This window comes from Nyctereutes procyonoides, unplaced genomic scaffold (assembly GCF_905146905.1).
Source record: "Nyctereutes procyonoides isolate TBG_1078 unplaced genomic scaffold, NYPRO_anot_genome, whole genome shotgun sequence".
NCBI lineage: Eukaryota > Metazoa > Chordata > Mammalia > Carnivora > Canidae > Nyctereutes > Nyctereutes procyonoides.
Genome location: NW_026575031.1, coordinates 7851171 through 7873928, shown reverse-complemented (window position 1 = coordinate 7873928; position 22758 = coordinate 7851171). Strand labels below are relative to the sequence as shown.

Below are 22758 nucleotides of genomic sequence, written 5' to 3'. Positions count from 1 at the left end.
TATTTTTTGCCTCTATTGATTTGTCTGTTTAGAACATTACATATATTATTTTTATTTAGAGAACACAAACATGCAAGTAGGGCAGGGGGTTGGGGGGAAAAGAGCAGAAGGCAAGGGAGAGAGAATCTTAAGAGGACTCCATGCACACTGCAAAGCCCAATAGGAGCTCTACCTCACTACCCTGAGATCATGACCTGAGCTGAAACCAAGAATCAGACGCTTAACTGACTGACTGGCACCCCTAGAACATCTCATATAAATAGGATTATACAATATATGGTCATTTGTGACTGGCTGCTTTTGCTTAGCATGTTGATCTGTGTTACAGCATGTATTAGTATTTCACTCAATTTTGTTGCCAAATAACATTCCTTTATATGTATATATCATATTTCATTTATCCTTTCACCATTTGGGTTCTTTCTAGTTTTGGCCATTATGAATAATGGTGCTATGTACAATGTTCATATATGTACATATATGTACAAGTATAATAACTCTATGTTTAACATTTTGAGAATTGGCCATTGTTTTCCAAAGCTGCTACATTATTTCATATTCTCACCAGCAGAATATGAAGATTCTGGTTTCTCCACATTCTTACTAACATTTGTTGTTATCTGTCATTTTGATTATGGCCATCTTAGTGGTGTGAAATGCTATCTCATTGTGATTTTGATTTACATTTCCCTGATGCCTAATAATGTTGAGAATTTTTCATGTGTTCGTTGGGTGTTTATCTTCTTTGGAGAAATGTCTATTCCTTTGCCCATTTTTATTTTTATTTTTAAAAGATTTTACTTATTTATTCAGAGACACAGAAATTGAGAGAGAGGCACAGACACAGGCAGAGGGAGAAGCAGGCTCCATGCAGGGAGCCCGATGTGGGACTCAATCCTGGGTCTCCGGGATCACACCCTGGGCTGAAGACGGCGCTAAACCGCTGAGCCACGGGTGCTACCCTTTTGCCTATTTTTAAAAGTAAGCTCCATTCACAATGTGGGCCTTAAACTCACAACCCTGATATCAAGAGTCCCATGCTTTACCAAATGAACCAGCCAAGTTCCCCTTCTTTGCCGCCCCTCCCCCCTTTTAAGAAGGCTCCACACCCAGCATTGGAGCCCAACATGGGGCTTGAATTCATGATACTGTGATTAAGACCTGAGCTTAGGGATCCCTGGGTGCCGCAGCGGTTTGGCGCTTGCCTTTGGCCCAGGGCGCGATCCTGGAGACCCGGGATCGAATCCCACGTCGGGCTCCCGGTGCATGGAGCCTGCTTCTCCCTCTGCCTATGTCTCTGCCTCTCTCTCTCTCACTGTGTGACTATCATAAATAAATAAATTAATTAAAAAAAAAAAGACCTGAGCTGAGATCAAGAGTTGGACGCTTGACTAACTAAGCCACCCAAGTGCTACCTTTGCCCATTTCTAAATTGAGATGTAAGAATTCTTTATATATCAACACATTCTTTAAAGGGTCCAATGAGGGGCAGCCCCGGTGGCGCAGCAGTTTAGCGCCACCTGCAGCCCAGGGTGTGATCCTGGAGACCCAGGATCGAGTCCCACATCGGGCTCCCTGCATGGAACTTCTCCCTCTGCCTGTGTCTCTACCTCTCTCTCTTTGTATGTCTCGTGAATAAATAAAGAAAATCTTTTAAAAAATAATAAAATTAAATAAAAAAAAAACGGTCCAATGATGGGACACCTGAGTGGCTCAGTGGTTGTGGCTCAGTGGTTGAGCATCTGCCTATGGCTCAGGTCGTGATCCCAGGGTCCTGGGATGGAGTACTGCCTGGGGCTCCCCAGAGGGAGCCTGCTTCTCCCTCTGCCTCTCTCATAAATAAATAAATAAATAAATAAATAAATAAATAAATAAATAAAATCTTTTTTTTAAAAAAAGGGGGGGTCCAATGACAAAAAATGAGATAAGACTGGAAATTTGGGGCAGCCCCGGTGGCGCAGCAGTTTAGCGCCGCCTGCAGCCCAGGGCGTGATCTGGATACCCTGGATCGAGTCCCACGTCAGGCTCTCTGCATGGAGCCTGCTTTTCCCTCTGCCTGTGTCTCTGCCTCTCTCTCTCTCTCTGCATCTCTATGAATAAATAAATAAAATCTTAAAAAAAAAAAAGACTGGAAATTTGAGGGATGCCTGCGTGGCTCAGCGGTGGAGCGTCTGCCTTTGGCTTACAGGATCAAGTCCCACATTGGGCTCCCTGCGGGAACCTTGCTTCTCCCTCTGCCTATGTCTCTGCCTCTCTCTCTTTCTCTCTCTCTCATGAATAAATAAATAAATCTTTAAAAAAAGACTGGAAATTTGAAGAGGTAGTTGGAAATTCTTGTCAATAGAGAAATACAGCTTTTGTTCCTAGTTTTGCAGCCTTCTTGCTGTTCTTGGGGGTAGAACTGAAATTCAACCCCCCTTTTTCATAATTGATAGAAAATACTCAATGTAGAAGCACTCTGTGCTGACTAAAGGAAGATAGCATGCTAGTGAAAGTCACCATGCCCTTCTGTTCTTGAGTAATTTACCTACCTGTAAAGTGGGGAGAATCTTGTATCATGTAGATATTTTCATAGTTTATGGGTTAAGGATTTTAGAATTATATAATGTTTTGAAAGAGGATAAAATTATAGATAATCAAAAGATCAGCATGTGTTCCTGGAATACTGCTATATCAATTTTGAGTAACTTGACGAATCTAAGACTTTAAGGGACCTCTTGAGTTCTTGTTCCTCTCATTTTGAACACTGTACACTGTGAGACTCAGCCACTGTGTGAGTTCCCTTCAGTTATAGTAAATTTCCCTGTGTTAGGGCATTGTTCTTTGCTTGAGGAATCTGGTCATAGACATAGAAATCTTTTGCATAGCATTAGTGGTAACAAAAGGTTTCTGAGGGCAGCCTGGGTGGCTCAGTGGTTTAGCACCGCCTTCAGTTCAGTTCTGGAGACCCAGGATCCAGTCCCATGTTGGGCTCCCTGCCTGGAGCCTGCTTCTCCCTCTGCCTGTGTCTCTGCCTTTCTTTCTCTCTGTGTGTCTTATGAATAAATAAATAAAATTTAAAAAAATTTTAAAAAGTGAGTTTTTCAACTCTTATTAGCATTTAGGATATGAATTATTTATGTTCCAGTTGTGCTATAATTTTGTAAAAACTAAAAGGATTTAGAAACAATGTGCTGTGTGTGCATGTGTAAAAGAAGGTGACTTGTGTTTTGGATTAGTCAAATTTTGCAATTAAAAAATATTATCCACTTTGTTAATCGCTAGCCATTTTACTTGTGCTATTCATGATATCATGGTAGCAATATTTATTCTCTGGAGATTTTCTTCTTTCTCACCAGATGCTCCACATCAAGAAGCAGAGTGTCCTGAGTGTGGCAGCAGAAGGTGCTAATGTGTGTCGTCATGGGAAACTATGTTGGCTTCAGGTAAAAGATATTTTCAACTTTTTATTTTGAAATAATTGTGGCTTCACTGACAAATTGATCTTAATGGTCTTCTTTATGTCACCTCAGTGTCGCTATCTTATAATTTATTTGGAATGTCTTTCACTCTTCTGAGTTTATCCTTTTCAAAAGCAAAGAGCTTCTGTCTCTTCATAATTTCACTTTTATAATCATCATTGCTGGGATCCCTGGGTGGCTCAGTGGTTTGGCGCCTGCCTTTGGCCCAGGGCGCGAGCCTGGAGTCCCGGGATTGAGTCCCACGTCGGGCTCCTGACATGGAACCTGCTTCTTCCTCCTCCTGTGTCTCTGCCTCTCTCTCTCTCTCTCTCTCTATGTCTATCATGAATAAATAAATAAGTCTTTAAAAAAAATAATCATCATTGCGGTCTCACAGGCTCTGCTTGAGGTCTTCTTCCCCAGCTCTTTTCTCTCTCTTTAGATATATGGAAAATTTCAGGAGTGGCTGGTTGGCTCAATCAGTGGAGTGTGCAATTCTTGATCTTGGGGTTGTGAGTTCAAGTCCCATGTTGGGTATAGAGATTACTTAAAAATAAAATCTTTAATTTGATTTAATTAAAAATTTAAAAAGTATTTTATTTATTCATGAGAGACACAGAGAGACAGGTAAAGACACAGGCAGAGGAAGAAGCAGGCTACATGCAGGCAGCCCGATGTGGGACTCAATCCTGGGACTCCAGGACCATTCCCTGAGCCAAAGGCAGGTGCTAAACCACTGAGCCACCCAGGGATCCCCTAATTTAATTTTTTAAAGTAATCTCTACACCAATGTGGAGCTTGAACTCACAACCCTGAGAACAAGTGCACGCTCTACCAACCACTGGGCATCCTCAAAATAAAATCTTTTTTAAAAAAAGATATGTGAAGTTTTGGGGTTTTTTTAATGAAGAAATTTTATCTTTCCTTCTGGTTGGTAGCATTCCACAGCAGGGTTCTGTCACATTTTCATTTTCCTGGACCTGGGAGATGTCAGGTGAGGGTCCCCATTGTGTCGAAAGAAGTTTGTGGTGAGCCTTGACTAGCTGTAGGATAGACAGCCACCTTTGGATCAAACTCAGCAGTATCAGTTTTTAAGGTGGGCCAAAAAAGCAGGCTGAATCCTCCACTAGTGTTTTCCATTATTTGAGTCAGGACCTACCTCCACCTACTGAGAGAATAAAGTTTATTAGGATTGGCAATTTGCCCACTTCTCAGGGTTACATCGATCAAGGTATCTACACTAAATGATTCAAAATATGGAAAAAATTGGGCAGCCCAGGTGGATCAGTGGTTTAGCACCGCCTTCGGTCCAGAGCATGATCCTGGAGACCCAGAATCAGGTCCCACGTTGGGTTCCCTACATGGAGCCTGATTCTCCCTCTGCCTGTGTCTCTGCCTCTCTCTCTCTCTCTCTCTCTCTCTCTGTATCTCATGAATAAATAAATAAAATCTTTAAAAATATATGAAAAAATTATGTGAGAACCTAGTCATCTTGGCATCATTTTATGGTGAAGAATCAGAAACCACTGAGGTAGTTAACAAATAGAAATTACTATAGATTTGATAGACTTTATACAGCTGCCAAAAATTAATGACAAGTGCAATGCAGAAAAATGTTTGCAGAGTTATGAGTAGAAAAAAGCAGGATATAGATTGGAATGCACATTATCAGAGCCATATACATTGTTTGCATATGAAAAATGGAAGGGAGTGTTGTATGGCGTGTATTGGCTTGCTGAAGAAATGTCTAAGCCATTCATCGCCCCAGTTCTGTTCTAGTTGATGCATGTACAGTGGTGAATCCAGTGTAATCTCTCTTCTCACAGAGTTTTCAGTCCAGCAGATAATTATTTTTCAAACTTTTATAATGTGTCTATTCAGTTTTTATAATTAAGGAGGTAAAGAAAAAGAAGTGACTATTTTAGGTGTTCTATTCTAGCAAACAATATCAAAGTTCTGAAAATGGATATCAGGTAGGACTGCCAATTTTAGCTATACCAACACTTAGCTCCTCAAATGACAAATATGGCATTAGACTGCCATGTCTCTGGCTCTCTAGACCAATTTGGATGTCTCTTTGCCTTCATTCTCTGACTCAGTAGATTATCCAAGTATAGTATTGTCTTTGTGAACTTCATGATCAGAAACAATCTAAAATTCTTAAAATTGTATAAAATCGATCTTAAAAACAGTGTTTCACATCCTACCACTTGTGCCAACTTATTTGTTGCCTATTTAAAATTGCTAGAGAGCAGGAATCTTCTGAGTGATTTTATGTAACACCTAACACAACCATGCATACTATGAGACTCTGAGAAATAGCATTTTGTGTTAATAACAATGAAATGCTATTAATTCCTCGTAGATCCTTGGTGTATTAAAATGCTGAGGGTGAAATGTCAAACATTAAATTTGGGACTGTAAAAAAGCAAAGGCTAAATCCACCAGCTTGTCTATTTCTGTCCTCTTGAAAAGTTACAATGAGGGCTGCCCAGGTGGCTCAGTCGATTAAGTGCCTGACTCTTTTTTTTTTTTTTTGAAGATTTTATTTATTTATTCATGAGAGACACAGGGAGGGGCGGGGTAGAGACATAAGCAGAGGGAAAATCAGGCTCCTTGCGGAAGCCTGATGCAGAACTCAATCCTGGAGCCCGGGGATCACGCCCTGAGGAAAAGGCAGACACTCAACTGCTGAGCCACCCAGGCGTCCCAAGGGTCTGACTCTTGATTTCAGCTCAGGTCATGATCTTGGGGTCGTGGACTTGAGCCCCATGGTGGGCTCCACTCTTGGCAGTGCAGAGTCTGTTTGAGATTGTCTTTCTCCCTCTCCCTGCTCATGCTCGCTCTCTATCTAAAGATCACAAATGATAGTTTCTTAAGATTTAAACTTGTTTTCCCTAAGAATCACTGAATGACTATTGTTTTCTTTAAGAGTGAGGATGTTAAATATTTTATCATGTATCTTTCTTGATCCTCAGATCTTCTTCCTTAGTTCTTTTCTTCCTATAATATGTATGTCTGGATGGTCTATTATAGGTGGCCACAAATAGCCGAGTTTACTTATTTGACATTTTCCTTCTGGGAAGTCGTGCTTTCAACAATGGACTTCAGATGGTATTAGAAGACAAGAGAATTTTGAAGGTGAGTGTGTAAACTGATTTCCCTGCTAGTAAGATTAGCAACCAGGTTCTAATTACTCTTAATTTCTTCTGATTCCTTAGGTTATCCATGATTGTCGTTGGCTTTCTGATTGCCTCTCTCATCAGTATGGAATTTTGCTGAATAATGTCTTTGACACACAGGTACATGCATGGATTAGATATGCCCCAAAAGCCTATTTTGGTCAAAATAGTCTGATTATAATATGATTTTCTCTGCCCTAAAGAATTCTAGGGTAATGAGAAATCCTTATTCAATACTAGCTAGCTCTTAGACTTGATGTAAGTGTCTAGTTTGGCTGTGAGAGTAGTAAAACCACTAGTTCTCATTATATCTTTATATCTCATTATATCTGTTATGTTCTTCTAGTCTTCTAGGTTTAATGCTTGTCAAAGGTACATGTTGAATATCTAAGTCTAGATCCCTTGGAGAGGGGTTAAAATAATGAGTTAGCCAGTTATTTATTTTTTTAAGTAATCTCTACACCTATAGCCAATTATTTTTTAGCAGAAATTCGTTTAAAAATTTTTTTTGTATATTTTATTTATTCATGAGAGTCACAGAGAGAGAGGCAGAGACACAGGCAGAGGAAGAAGCAGGCTCCATGCAGGGAGCCCGACATGGGACTGGATCCCAGGTTTCCAGGATCAGGCCCTGGGCTGAAGGCGGTGCTAAAACACTGAGCCACCCAGGCTGCCCCATCCAGTTTGCTCTTTATGTATTTGCCCACAATGAACTTTACGCCACTTCTCTTCTTTACATTTTCCTTGGGCCTTCTTTCAGGATCTTTCACTATATAGAGATTATTTCTAGCTTACACCAAAATGTAAGAGAATTGCTCATTGTTCCCCTGAGGCCATTAGGCTTCTTGATGAGACCCCATATGAAGATATTGGCAAATCTTTCCATACTTACTTTTCAGATTTCCATAGTACAAGAAGCAGTAATTCAGAATTTTTCCATTTTTTTCCCTTTAACACAATGCATTATCTTCCTGTTGATATTGTACAAATTACCACAAATTTAGTAGCTTAAAATAACAGAAATATACTCTTAACAGTTCTGAAGGTCAGTAGTCTGAAATCATTTTCACTAAGCTAACATCAAGTTATCATCAGGGATGATAACTTTTGAAGGCTTTAAGAGGAGTCTGTTTCACTGCCTTTTCAGCTGACACCTGTGTTCTTTGGCTTGTGGCTTCTGCCATCTTCAAAATACACCACTGCGGTCTGTGCTTCTATCACCTATTCATCCTCATCACCTCCAGTGACTGTAGTCAAATCTCCCTGTGCCTCCCTCTTATACATTTAGGACCCACCTAGATAATTCAAGATAATCTTCCTATCTCAGGAGTCTTAGCTTGATCACTCCTGCATGGGCAGCCCGTGTGGCTCAGTGGTTTAGTGTGCCTTCAGCCTGGGGTGTGATCCTGGAGATCTGGGATCGAGTCCCACGTCAGGCTCCCTGCATGGAGCCTGCTTGTGTCTCTGCCTCTCTCTGTGTGTCTCTCATGAATAAATAAAATCTTTAAAAAAAAATCACTCCTGCAAAGTCTGTTTTACCATATAAAATAACATTGACAAGTTCCAGGGATTAGGATGTGGATGTCTCTGGGGGCCATTATTTAGCCTACAAACACATAGATAAATAATTAGTTCAATTCTTAATTTTTTAAAAGATTATTTATTTATTTATTTATTCATGAGAGACACACACAGAGAGAGAGAGACAGAGACACAGGCAGAGAAGCAGGCACCATGCAGAGAGCCTGATGTGGGACTCGATCCCGGGACTCCAGGATCACACCCCGGGCTGAAGGCAGGCGCTAAACCACTGAGCCACCCAGGGATCCCTAAAAGATTTTTTAAAAAAGATTTGTTTGAGAGACAGTGTACACTGATAAGCAGGGGGGAGGGGCAGACGGAGAGGGAGAAGCAGACTCCTCATTGAGTAGGTAGCCAGATGTGGGGCTCCATTCCAGGGTCCTGGGGTCATGACCTGAGCTGAAGGCAGATGCTTAACCAGCTGAGCCACCCAAACGCCCCAAGATTTTACTATTTTTAAGTCATCTCTTCACCTAACATGGGGCTCAGACTCATAACTGTGAGATCAAGAGTTATATGTTCTACCAACTAAGCCAGCCTGATGCCCCTCCAATTCTTAATTTTATTAGCTTTCCTTAGCAACATTTTGCCAAAGTTGCTGATAAGTAATACAAATAATTCTTGAAATTTATCTTCCTTTCCCCATTGCCTAAAGGCACCAAAGAGTAATAGATAACCATAAGGCAGGCAAACAAAAGAAATGAAAAAGAAAAGAGACTAGGATACATTAAAATTGAGTGAGCCTTTTCTTTTTTTACTTCTTCCCTTATTTTTCAGAATAAGTTGAACAATTTTTTGATGGCATTTTCTATCATATGGGGCTTTGGGGAAAATGGTATTTAAAGACATTTTTCTAAAAATATATCTAGGCACACCTGGGCAGTTCAGTGGTTGAGCATCTCTGCCTTTTGCTCAGGTTGTGATCCCAGGGTCCTGGGATGGAGTCCTGCATCAGGCTCCCTACAGAGAGCCGCCTTATCCCTCTGTCTGTGTCTCTGTCTCTCTCTGTGTGTTCCTCATGAATAAATCAATAAAATATTAAAAATAAATAAATAAAATTAAAAAATTTAAAGTATCTAAATTTCTAAATATTTAAGAATGTCTAAAGACATTTTCTAAATATATATAAATCTAAATATTTCTGCCATGACGTAGCTTTCTATATATTCTACAGACAGGATTTTTTTTTAATTTTTTTTATTTATTTATGATAGTCACACAGAGAGAGAGAGAGGCAGAGACACAGGCAGAGGGAGAAGCAGGCTCCATGCACCAGAAGCCCGACGTGGGACTCGATCCCGGGTCTCCAGGATCGCGCCCTGGGCCAAAGGCAGGTGCCAAACCGCTGCGACACCCAGGGATCCCGTGTTTTGTTTTTTATGTCACAGGTAGCAGATGTCCTTCAATTTTCCATGGAAACAGGTGGCTTTCTTCCAAACTGCATCAGTTCTTTAAAGGAGAGTTTAATCAGACACCTTAAGATGGCCCCTAAATATCTCTCCTTTCTGGAAGAGAGACAGAAATTGATTCAGGTGAGTATTAAAGTGTGTGTATCAAAAATCACATGACACTGATTTTTCTAAGTTTTGTGAGCAGGATCATCAGTGTATTATATAGACAAATGACAGCTGCTATGTAAGCTTATGGGCATTGCCAAAATCTTAGCTTTTTCAAATGGGAAGTTTGTGATCTCAAGTGAATAAAAGCAAGGATTCAGATTTGTTGGTTATGAGAAAATACTCTGAAATAAATTTGCAATCCTTCAGGGGAGGATTTTGTTGGAAATGTGGATTAAGGTGATGGAACAAAAAGTTTTCATCCTGGGATGCCTGGGTGGCTCAATGCTTGAACGTCTGCCTCTGACCCAGAGTGTGATCCTGGGATCCAGGATTGAGTCCCTCGTCAGGCTTCTTGCAGGGAGCCTGCTTCTCCCTCGGCCTGTGTCTCTGCCCCCTCTCTGTGTGTCTAATGAATAAATAAACAAAATCTTAAAAAAAAAAAAAACACCTTTTCATCCCAATTATTTCTCCCAAAGCAAGATAAATTTTCCTTAGCTCCTAATACCTCACATGCACACTTAGATCATGACCATATTGACTACAGTTTTGGTCCTATAATCAAGTCTTCTGTCTTCATTTTTGAATGAGAAGCCTTGATTGATCTGGATTGATCTCTCTCTCCATCCCTCCCCTGCCACCCCATCTTTTCCCTCTCACACATACATATTCACTGTATACATACATAAGGAGTGTGTGTGTGTGTGTGTGTGTGTATTTTCAAAAATATACTGTCATTGAAGAAAATGACAGTAATGTTTTAAGTTAAACAACCCTTTAACAGTTATTTAAATTTTGCTTATTATTCAAATAAATTTGTTTTGGTGTCTCTAGGAAAATCCAGAAGTGTGGTTCACACGACCTCTTTCACCCTCTTTGCTGAAAATTTTGGCTCTAGAAGCTACCTACCTACTACCCCTTCGTTTGGTACTCCTGGATGATATGATGTCTGATCTAACCACCCTTGTGGACGGGTACCTAAACACCTACCGAGAAGGGTCTGCAGATCTCCTGGGAAGCACAGAGGTAGGTGTGGCTCTCTGTGACTATGTTTTTAGAACTTCTATTCCCATCCCATTCCTCATGGTGGGCACAGTGATACTCCCTCTTTGTAACTACAGCAAATCATGAGGCAGACTTGGTAATAAATATTTGAAGGGACTATAGCTTGGGCTTACTTCATCTCCTTGAGTACTTTTTCACAATATTAAGTTACATTCTGTCAAAGAATAAGTAAATTGAAGATTTCATTACTAATTTCTAAGAAGCCAGCACAAAGTAGCAGAACTATAGACCTGGAGTTGGCAAACTATTGCCATAAGGCCACATCTGGCCCATAGTCTGCTTTTGTACAGCTTATGAGGCAAGAATGGTCTTCATGGTTTTAAAGGATTGTTTAAAAAAACGAAAGTGGGGCAGCCCCCGTGGCCCAGCAGTTTAGCGCCGCCTTCAGCCCAGGGTGTGATCCTGGAGACCTGGGACGAGTTCCGTGTGCGGCTCCTTGCATGGAGCCTGCTTTTCCCTCTGCCTCTCTCTCTCTCTGTCATGAATAAATAAATAAAATCTTAAAAAAAAAAGTGTATGCAACAGAGACCATTTAGCTATAAATATTGATTATTTGGCCCCTTACATAAAAGAGTTGCAATCTGGGGACACCTGGCTGACCCAGTGAGTGGAGCGTGTGAATCTTGGTCTTAGGGTTTTGAGTTTGAGCCCTGAGTTGGGCATAGAGATTGCTTAAAGATAAAATCTTTTAAAAACAAACAAAAAAGTTTGTAGTCTGCTGTTACTAGCCATTCTTACTTAGGAATACTGAAGCAAAATCCTAAATAAAATAATAGCAGTTTTTATGTGATCCCTAGTTAGGTATATTATACTTCTAATGTGTTATTGGTTTCTACTTGCAATTATGATAAAGTGTTAGGAAATTCTCCATTTTCCTAGAACAAAGAAAGTCTTATGATAATCTCATATATGCTGAAAGAAAAATGTAACCTTTCTGTATTTTGCTCTCACTGTTTTAACAAGAAAAGAGCAATATAAAAATCCTTGCATATCTTGTTCGACTGGAGAATTTAAATGTCTTTCATTTATTGTTGTAAAACTAAGGAATTTTGTAACTTTTTGTATTTTGCTTTTACTGTTTAATACTAAAAAAATTAGATATTTTATATACATTACTGATTAAAGTTGGAATACATGATAAAACATATCTCAAATAAGAAGTCTACATAATATTTGATTGGGAACACTAAAAGCATTCCCATTAGTGTCAAGAAAATATAAAAATTGTGACTACTACCACTTAAACATTTTTTGAAGCTATTAGCCAATGAAATTTGAAAAGAAAGAAAAGACAAACTATAAAAAATGAATAGGAGGAATCAGAATTATGACTTGCCTATGATACAGCTGAAAACTGTAGAAAAGCAAAGGAAAAAGATTACTACAAACAAAATAACAATTTAGTAAAATGAGTACAAATGTAACATCAAAATTGATAGTTTTCCTGCATCCATATACACAGCAAGATAATACAATGGGAGAAAACATCCATTTATAATTGTAACAAAAAGATAGATTACCTAGAAATAAATTTTACAAGAAATGTGAAATATAAAGAAAACATTAAAATATTACTGAATGGGGATCCCTGGGTGGCTCAATGGTTTAGAGACTGCCTTCAGCCCAGGGCGTGATCCTGGAGACACGGGATCGAGTCCCACATCAGGCTCCCTGCATGGAGCCTGCTTCTCCCTCTGCCTGCCTGTGTCTCTGCCTCTCTCTATGTCTCTCATAAATAAATAAAATCTTTAAAAAAATAATAAAATAAATAAAATTACTGAATGGAACAAAAGAAGACTTAAATGAATGAGAACACTAAGCATTTTTAGCTATCCATTACTTCCAAACTGACTCCTGAATTTACCTCTATTCCAAAAAAATATTAACACCAGCATTATTTTGGCAAACTGTGATTATAGTGTTTATAAAGATAAATACATATAAATAAGAATAGTCCTGTTGGATATTAAGTCCTATAACTCTACATTAAATAAAAATCATTTTTGGGGCACCTGCATGGCTCAGGTAGAGCATGGTAGAGCCTGCAACTTTTGATCTCAGGGTTGTAAGTTTGAAGCCCATGTTGGGTGCAGAGATTAGTTAAAAACAAAACAGTGGGGATCCCTGGGTGGCGCAGCGGTTTGGCGCCTGCCTTTGGCCCAGGGCGCGATCCTGGAGACCCGGGATCGGATCCCATGTCGGGCTCCTGGTGCATGAGCCTGCTTCTCCCTCTGCCTGTGTCTCTGCCTCTCTCTGTCTCTGTCTCTGTCTCTCTCTCTCTATCATAAATAAATAAAAAAATTAAAAAAAAAAACAGTGGTTTGTGACTGGTACATGTATAGGCAGATCAATTGATCATAGTACAGAACCCAGCAATAGATATAATAGATATCTGCCAATATAGGGGCGCCTGGGTGGTTCAGTCAGTTAAGCGTCTGACTTAGGCTCAGGTCATGATTCCAGGGTGCTGGGATCCAGCCTTCATTGGGTTTCCTGCTGAGCAAGGGAGCCTGCTTTTTCCTCTCTCTCTCTCTCTGCCCCTCTCCCCTGCTCATGCTCTTTCTCACATGTGCCTTCTCTCAAATAAATGAATAAAAATCTTAAAAAAAAAGATATCTACCAGTATGGTTGGGATAAAAGTGGAATTTCCAACTAATGAGAAAAAGATAATCAATAAATGGCTTTAAGTAATTGACTAACGGGATCCCTGGGTGGTGCAGGGGTTTAGCGCCTGCCTTTGGCCCAGGGCGCGATCCAGGAGACCCGGGATCGAATCCCACGTCGGGCTCCCGGTGCATGGAGCCTGCTTCTCCCTCTGCCTATGTCTCTGCCTCCCTCTCTCTGTGTGACTATCATAAATAAATAAAAATTAAAAAAAAAGTAATTGACTAACCATTGTAGGGGAGGAGAGTCAGAGTTGGATTACCAAAAAATACCCCTCAGATCAAGTATTTATGTAAACAATAGGATTATAAAATTATTAAAAAAAAAAAAAACAAAAGAAAATTATTTCGGGCAGCCGGGATGGCTCAGCAGTTTAGCGCCGCCTTTGGCCAGGGGCGTGATCCTGGAGTCCCGAGATTGAGTCCCATGTCGGGCTCCCTGCATGGAGCCTGCTTCTCCCTCTGCCTGTGTCTCTGCCTTTCTCTCTCTCTCTCTGTCTCTCATGAATAAATAAATAAAATCTTAAAAAAAAAATAAAATTATTTCACAGTAAGAAATGCTTTTCTAAAAAAAAATGCTTTTCTCCCCTTTCCAATTCACTGAAGAATAATTGATCAAATTAATTTTATATAAGTATACATTGTGATAATTTGATATATATAATACATCGTGGAATGATTATCAAGACTAAGCTAATTAACATATCCATTACTTCACATAATTAACTTGGTGTGTGTGCTGAAAATGCTGAAGATCTTCTCTTAGCAATTTTCAAGTATATAATACTGAATTATTGTGGTAAATATGCAGCACTTAGAGTTTATTTGTTTTTTTATAATTTATTTTTCTTGTAATTGAAAGCTTGTACTCTTCTACCTACATCTCCCCCTTTCTCCCCTCCCTCCAGCTGCTGGCAACCTCTATTCTTCTTCTATGAAATAAGCTTTTTTAAAAAAATAATTTCACATATGGGTGTATGATACCATACAATGTTTGTCTTTTTTTAAAGATTTTATTTATTTATTCATGAGAGAGACAGAGAGAGAGACAGAGATACAGGCAGAGGGAGAAGCAGGCTCCATGCAAAGTGCCCAATGTAGGACTCAATCCCAGGTCCTGGGATCATGCCCTGAGCCGAAGGCAGACGCTCAACCGCTGAGCCACTCAGGCATCCCTGCTTGTCTTTCTTTGTCTGGTTTATTTCACTTAACCTAATGCCCTTTAAGTGCATCCATTTCACAAATGGCAGGATTTTCTTCTTTTTAATGGCTAAATAATATTCCATCGTGAGTGTATGTATATATTATATATATATACCTCACATCTTTTTAATCCATTCATCTATTGACGTACACAGGTTGTTTCCATATCTTGGCTATTGTGAGTAATGCTACAATGTAAAGGGAGTGCAGATATCTCTTAGTGATAGTAATTTCATTTCCTTTGTTTATATATCCAGATGTGGAATTGCTAGACTTCATGGTACCTCTTTTTGTAATTTTTTGAGGAACTTCCATACTATTTTCCATAGTAGCTGTACCAATTTCTCTTCCCACCAACTGTGAATAAGGATTCCCTTTTCTCCACATTCTTGCCATCTTTTTGACGATAGCCATCCTAACAGGTGTGAGGTGATAATTCATTGTGTCTTATTTTTTATTTTTTTTAAAGAGGTATTTATTCATTCATGAGAGAGAGAGAGAGAGAGAGAGAGAGAGAGAGAGAGAGAGGCAGAGACACAGGCAGAAGGAGAAGCAGGCTCCACGCTGGGAGCCCGACGCGGAACTCGATCCCAGGACCCCATGATCACGCCCTGGGCCAAAGGCAGGTGCCAAACTGCCAAGCCACCCAGGGATCCCCTCATTGTGTTTTGCATTTCCCTGATGATTAGTGATGTCAAGAACTTTTTAATATACCTATTAGCCATTTGAATGTCTTCTTTGGAAAAATGTCTATTCAAATCCTATGTTCATTTTTAAATTGGATTACTGTTTGCTTTTTTTGCTATTGAATTGTATGAGGGAATGCCTTTGTAATGCAGGAATACTCTGAACTCATAAAAGATTAACAAATTTGACTTTGAAGTTTTCCTTTGGTGAAAATACTGTGATGAAAGTCAAAGCAACCTGGGAAAAATTACTTGCCTCATGTAACAAAGAGGACATTTTCTTAATATATTCTTTACTATAACATTATGTAATGACAGGCTACTGGAAACAACAAAATATCTATCCAGGTGGATTTGGTTAAATAAATTATGGCATATCCATATAGCTCTTAAAAATATTAATGTGGAAAAATCTCCAAGACTAATTTTTAGTTTAAAAAATCAAGATGCAGAAGAATATATAAGACTGTGTTACCATTTGTGTAAAATAATTTTTAGAAAGAGTCATCAAAATAAAAGGTTGGAAGAAAACTAAAATTGAAAAATGCAATGCAATGAAAATATAAACATTTAGTAACATGTACACAAACATGATCACAGATGCACAGACTATCTTTGGGAGGCTATGTAAGAAACTGCTTTTTAGAAGATGTACTCACTAAGGCAACTGGGAGCAGGTTGGAAGGGACACTTTTCATTGTATAATCTTTATACATACACACATGCATAACAATGCACAACACACACACAAACTGTAGATTCAAAATATTTAACTTGATCAAAAAATAGTACTACTATAATTGAATACGCTAGAGGGAGCCATAAGAGCACATTTGAATTGATCCTCACCAAATTCTGGTTAAGTATAGTAGAAGTGATTTTAAGGACCATATTCAGAAGTTTACTTATAGTACACTTATTTTCTTGTTTTTTTTTTCTTAGCCTACATGTATGGAGCTTCCTGAAGAACTGCTTCAACTCAAGGACTTCCAGAAGCAGCGCAGAGAGAGAGCTGCAAAAGAATACAGTATGAATGCACAGGGACTCCTAATAAGGACAGTGCTACATCCAAAGAAATTGGTGACAGAGACAGGAGGGAAAGGGGGGAATGAAAGGATTTCCTTACTTTGTAAAAACTCTATGCTAGATGGAACGCCAAGTTTTACATCTCATCGGGATGTAAATTTGCTGAAAGAAGAATCTAAAAATAAACAAGCTTTGACAGAACCTCAGCATCTACCTACCACGAAGGAAGAAGCCAGTGAGGATTTTATCAACAAACTCATTTGCCCTGAGTCAGAGGTGCCAGAGGAAGAGGGAATAATAACCCAAAAAGAACACAGTAAGATCCTCAAACTCAAAGAGTTTCAGACAAGTTTATCTTTGAAAGAGAAGATAGCACAGTTACTGATGGTGGAAAACCAGGAAGATCTAAATTGCACAAAACAAGATGTTTCAGTGTCTCCTTCCCTTCCTCAGGAAACCGAAGTATCTCCAAGTGACACCTTTCATCCTTTTAGAAAAGCTGTGCTTCCCACACTTCCTCCCTGTCCAGCCTTGGAGAAAACCGATTCTTGGATAAATCTGTCTCCACATTTATCTTAGAGATGTGCAATTTATTCTTGAGACCGTGAACGTGGCTCATTTCCTCTGCCAATAGGGCCTTCCTCAGTGCTTCAGTTTGTCATGTTGTAAATTTATTTTTGCCTCAGTCTCAAAGGAATGAAGGCTTCAGGGAAAATTATATCTTCTTGCTTATATGCCTAGAATTTGATTAGGAGGGAATGAATAAGTTAAATAATGGGAGAAGAAAAATTTTTGATTATGTCACTGTGCAGAAATGTTCTCAGTGGTCACAGCGAATAATTTATCATAATTTGGGTTTAGAGGATTTGAGAAGGGGAAAAATCTTGGGGCTAGTCTCTGGAAGAATCTATACTTTTAAACTTTTTTTTTTTTAATGTAAGCTCTATGCCCAAAGTGGGGCTCGAATTCACAACCCCAAGTTCAAGAGTTACATGCTCTACTGACTGAGACAGCCAGGCGACCCTGACTTTTAAACTTCTGTTGTATTTTTTTATTTGAAGGGGGTTGGTAAAACTTGTATCAATAAGTTTAAAAAAAATTGGTACCTGGGGCAGCCCTGGTGGCGCAGTGGTTTAGCACCGCCTGCAGCCCAAGGCGTGATCCTGGAGACCCTGGATCGAGTCCTGCGTCGGGCTCTCTGCATGGAGCCTGCTTCTCCCTCTGCCTGTGTCTCTGCCTCTCATTCTCTCTGTGTGCCTCTATGAATAAATAAATTAAAAAAAAATTGGTACCTGATAACTTTACCAGTACTTTTTTCTTTCTTAAAATACTAACTTTAATTTATCAATTATACCTCAAAAAAGCTGAGAAAAATTCTTTTTTTGAATTTTTTTTATTTTTTCTTTTTTTGAATTTTTAATGTCTGTCTTATGTCATAGACAAACACTAGTCAATGTTATTATAGGAATCAATATCCCAGTTTTAATTTCTTTTGATTCCATTTACTTCTAGAAGATTTTGTCCATTTTTGTAACAAAGCAGGGGCTTTTTATGAGTATGTCTGTTATGTAAACTTGAAGTTTGATTCCCCTTTATTTTCCTGGAGTTGGTATACTTTTTTTTTTTTTTTATCTAGGTTCCACACCCAGTGTGGGGATTGAACTTAAAACCCTCAAGAGTTGCATTCTCTACTGACTAAGCCAGCCAGATGCCCCAGTTTGGTATACTTTCTTAAGTGAAAGAAGGCACTGAGCCGCCCTTTTTATAGTGAATACTTGCAAGTTGCTCACATTCATTTGTGTACAATAACCAATAAACCTGTTGCGTCATTGGGTTATCTCTTTTTTTCATTGGGTCACAATAGGAATAAGTTGGCATATGTCTGGATTTCTAGGTCTAGAGTCTGGTTTTAAAAATCTGTAAGTTGACTCTTATATAGAACTCTATTGTGCTTATAGGAAACTTTGGGACAATCTACAATTAGGAACATCCTTGTCTGCATGTGCCGAATCGGAGTGCCACTGAACGAATGACTGTGCCCTTCCAAACTCCAGAACCCAGATCTAGTCTAAACTAAAGATATAGGCAGGTCTAAGAGCCGTCAGCTCATCCCTGCACTTGTTATGTTTCACTTTGTCCTTAGTCTAGAAGGTCGCTTGAGGCCAAGGTTGTTTCTGGTTCATCTTGGGTGAATACATCTTCAGGTTGAGCCCAGAATGTGGTTAATCCAAGTTTACTCTGGAAAGGGCATGAATTCTTGTAAAATTCCTAGAATTGATTTAACTTCTTATGGAATCATTAAATTACCACACACAACATATATCCATAAAGGCTATAAAGAAAAACAAAATATACTTCATATTCAAAAGAAGAATTCTTGTTTCTTTAGGTATGTTTGGCTAAATTTAAGAAGAACCAGGGTGCCTGAGTGGCTCAATTGGTTAAACGACTAACTCCTGATCTCAGCTCAGGTCTTGATCTTGCAGTTGTGAGTTCAAGAACAATTCCATCGTTTGAGAAAGTTCTATTGGACAGTGTTAGTTGAGAGGTACTTTGACTCCCAGAACTAAATGAACCTTTTGGGTTTCATCACAGTATTTTCTCAGTGAAAGATTCATGTACCTGGGGCAGCACTGTTCTCCATATTTTCACTCTAGCCTGGAGAGCCAACTTAAACTTCATGTGTACTCCTAGCTCCTACCATGAAGTTCTGTTTTAAGTAGAGTAAAAAAAATCACTGCATTGGTCAAGCCCTGCTGCTAGTGCTATGTGCCATTACTCAGACTTCTTGTTTAAATTTTGCCCAGGGGATCCTGGGTGGCTCAGCGGTTCAGCGCCTGCCTTTGGCCCAGGGCATGATCCTGGAGTCCCGGGATCGAATCCCACATTGGGCTCCCTGCATGGAGCCTGCTTCTCCTTCTGCCTGTGTCTCTGCCTCTCTCTCTCTGTGTCTCTCATGAATAAGCAAATACAATAAAAAATAATAAATAAATAAATAAATAAATAAATAATAATAAATTTTGCCCAGAATGAGTTCTTCGTATTTTTCTTGAGTGTTGATAAGCCACATTACGTGGTTTCCCAAACTCTTGGGGTTTTGTTTCAGCCTACACTAATTTCATGCATTTCTTCTACTCAGGTCTGACTTTTCTGATATCACCTTTATATACATGACCTATAATTAGAGCTTATTACAAGTAATCTGACCCTTTTACTTTGGGAATTAGGAAATGGAGTTAAATGATTTCCTTGGACAAAAATGCAGAGAATACAACCAGTGTTGTTTTTTGTTTCCATTCAATATTCTTTCAACTATATGATGAAAAGTCACTGCAGCAGCTTGGCCTCCATTCTAGCTGTGGGCTTGATAAATCCTAATAAGACACAATAGAATTTTATTGGTGGTATTTTTAATTTTTTGACACAATAGAGTTTTAAAGCCCTATAGACCTCTCATTGTTTTGACACAAGGCACGTCCCAGTAGCAAGCTGAGATAAGATGAGGCCTAGGGCAAAGTAGAGGGCCTTGGAGTGATTAGCAAGGTATACTTCTCAAAAAGGCATTTATTATAATAGTAACAAATAAATACAGGACGTTTAGAGAATAAAGAGAAAAAAATAACTATCATTTCACATTATATGACCCTTCCTAGTATTTGGCTTTTCTCTCTCTCCATCTCTCTCTCTCTCCCTCCTTTTCACTTCTCTCCTCTCTACCTCTCCCCATCCACACACACACTTGACAGTCATATTGTAATGTAAATACACTTACTGTGCTTTTTATACCACATATTTTTCTATTTCATTATCCTAGCACGTTTTTAGTAGGTGTTTAATTTTTTTTTTAAGATTTTATTTATTTATTTATGACAGACACAGGGAGAGAAAGGCAGAAACACAGGCAGAGGGAGAAGCAGGCTCCATGCAGGGAGCCTGAGGTGAGACTCGATCCTGTGTCTCTAGGATCGCGGCCCTAAACCACTGAGCCACCCAGGATGCCCAGGTGTTTAATTTTTAAGTTTGTATATACTATTAAATAGAATTTAGAAAATACAGAAAAATAAGAAAAAATTTACTCTTATTTCTCTAACAGAAAAAGCAGATAACATTTTTGTGAATTCCAGTGTTTATGCATAGGTTCCCCCCCATCATTGTAATCATACATATATGAATATATTCTACCTTATGTCTTCCTATGCTGTTGCACAACCTTTGTAAAGAATTTTAATGATTGCATAGTATTTTTAAAAATTTATTTATTGCTTGAGAGAGAGAGAGAGAAAGAGAGAGAAAATCTCCAGCAGACTCCCCGCTGAGTGCAGATCCCCAACATGAGGCTGAAACCAAAAGCTGGCTGCTTGACTGACTGTGCCACCAATGACTGCATAATACTTTTTTTTTTTTTTTTTGCATAACACTTTTAAGAGAATGCTAATGGTTTATTTAACTATATTGTGGTACATTCAGTTTGTTTCCATTTCCTTATTTCATGCTTTTTCAAAGCTATCTCAAAGCTTTTTCCATATTTTAAATCATTGTTAAGAGTGAAATTGGCAGAAATAGAAAGAGCAGGTCATAGAGATTTTCTTGTTTTCATTATTACAAAAAAATTTTTAAAGCTCTTGTTAAGTTACTTTCCAAAAGTGTTAACCAATTACATTGCCACCTCCAATTTTTGTAGTAATGATGTACCATTGAAAGCATTAGATTTTTTTTTTTCTTGAGAGGCATGGTATACTTTTGACTTTCAAAATTCTAACTTCTTCATTTATACATGTGAAAGATTTCTTGTCATAGTTTATAACTTACCTGCATTGAACATTTAAGATGATTAATAAGAACATAAATATTGGGGATGTTTGAAACCCAGTAATTATCCCTGATCTCTAAGTAAGGACAAGTATTGTAGGTAAAATATTTAAACCATAGGAACCCTAAAATAAAACCAAAGTCTATAGATTCATGATTAAATGTATCTTTGTGTTTTTAAAAGATTTTATTTATTTTTTTGAGAGAAAGAGAGCAGTGAGAGCATGAGCAGGGGATGGGAAGGGGCAGAAGGAGAGCCTGAAGCCGCAAGCAGATGCTTAAACCAACTGAGCCACCCAGGTGCTCCTGAATAAAAAAATCTTCAAAAAATACAATTTTTTTAAATTTCTTTTTTTTTAAAAGATTGTATTGATTTATTCATGAAAGACAGACAGACAGAGAGAGAGAGGCAGAAACACAGAGAGAGAAGCAGGCTCCCCGCAGGAAGTGCAAAGCGGGACTCAATCCTGGGACCTGGAATCATGCCCTGAGCCAAAGGCAGATGCTCAACTGCTGAGCCATCCAGGCATCCCTTGCTTTTTAAATTTCTAATCTAGGTTATAGCTTTTATTTTTCTTTCCTTATTTCACCTAGTTAATAACTATAGTATATGCTGAAGTAGTGAAATCGGATATTCTTTCTTTGTTCTACATCATATGAGGACAACATTCAGGCTTTCAACTTTGTAAGTGTGATGTTAGTAATAGGGCATTTCCCCCCTAATTTTAAAAAATGTGGCAAAATACATATACAATTTAACATCTTGTTCATTTTACATGTTCAGAGGATTGATGTTAAGTACATTCATATTGTAGAACTATGACTACCATCAATTTCTAGAATTCTTTTCATCTTGCAAAACTGAAACTCTGTAGCCATTAAACAGTAACTATCCCTTCCTCTCAGTCCCCAGCAACCACCATCTACTTTCTGACTCTGTGATTTTTACTATTTTAGATAGCACATATTTGTTTTTTGTGACTGGCTTATTTCACTTAACATAATGTCTTCAAGTTTCATCTATGTTATAGCATATGTTAAATTTGTTTTTGAGGGATCCCTGGGTGGCACAGCGGTTTAGCGCCTGCCTTTGGCCCAGGGCGGATCCTGGAGACCCGGGATCGAATCCCACGTCGGGCTCCCGGTGCATGGAGCCTGCTTCTCCCTCTGCCTGTGTCTCTGCCTCTCTCTCTCTCTCTCTCTGTGACTATCATAAATAAATAAAAATTTAAAAAATTATAAAAAAAATTTTTTTTGAAGCTAAATCTTATTCCATTATAGGTGAATATCATTTTGCTTATCAATTCATCTGTCAATGGACATTGGGGTTGTTTCCATGTTTAGGCTATTGTGAATAATAGTACTATGAACATGGGGTACAAATATCTTTTCAAAACCCTGTTTTCAATTCTTTGGGGTATATACTCAGAAGCAGAATTGAAGGATGATAATTCTATTTTTAACTTTTTGAGAAAACACTGTACTGTTTTCCACAGCAACGATACCATTTTACATTCCCACCAATAGTGCATAAGGGCTCCAATTCC

The 22758-nt window shown here is 38.7% G+C and overlaps 1 protein-coding gene across 1 annotated transcript in view; it reads left to right on the top strand.

The window, feature by feature from the left end:
• Positions 1–17676, top strand: part of EXD1 (exonuclease 3'-5' domain containing 1) — a 33089-nt gene extending 15413 nt beyond the window's left edge. Inside the window, exons 6-11 of the mRNA XM_055316780.1 lie at positions 3339–3425; positions 6477–6581; positions 6662–6742; positions 9592–9735; positions 10594–10785; positions 16319–17676. Coding sequence (XP_055172755.1) covers positions 3339–3425; positions 6477–6581; positions 6662–6742; positions 9592–9735; positions 10594–10785; positions 16319–16981 — 1272 coding nt within the window. The 3' untranslated portion in view covers positions 16982–17676. The remainder of the gene's footprint in view (positions 1–3338; positions 3426–6476; positions 6582–6661; positions 6743–9591; positions 9736–10593; positions 10786–16318) is intronic.
• Positions 17677–22758: the final 5082 nt, after the last annotated feature.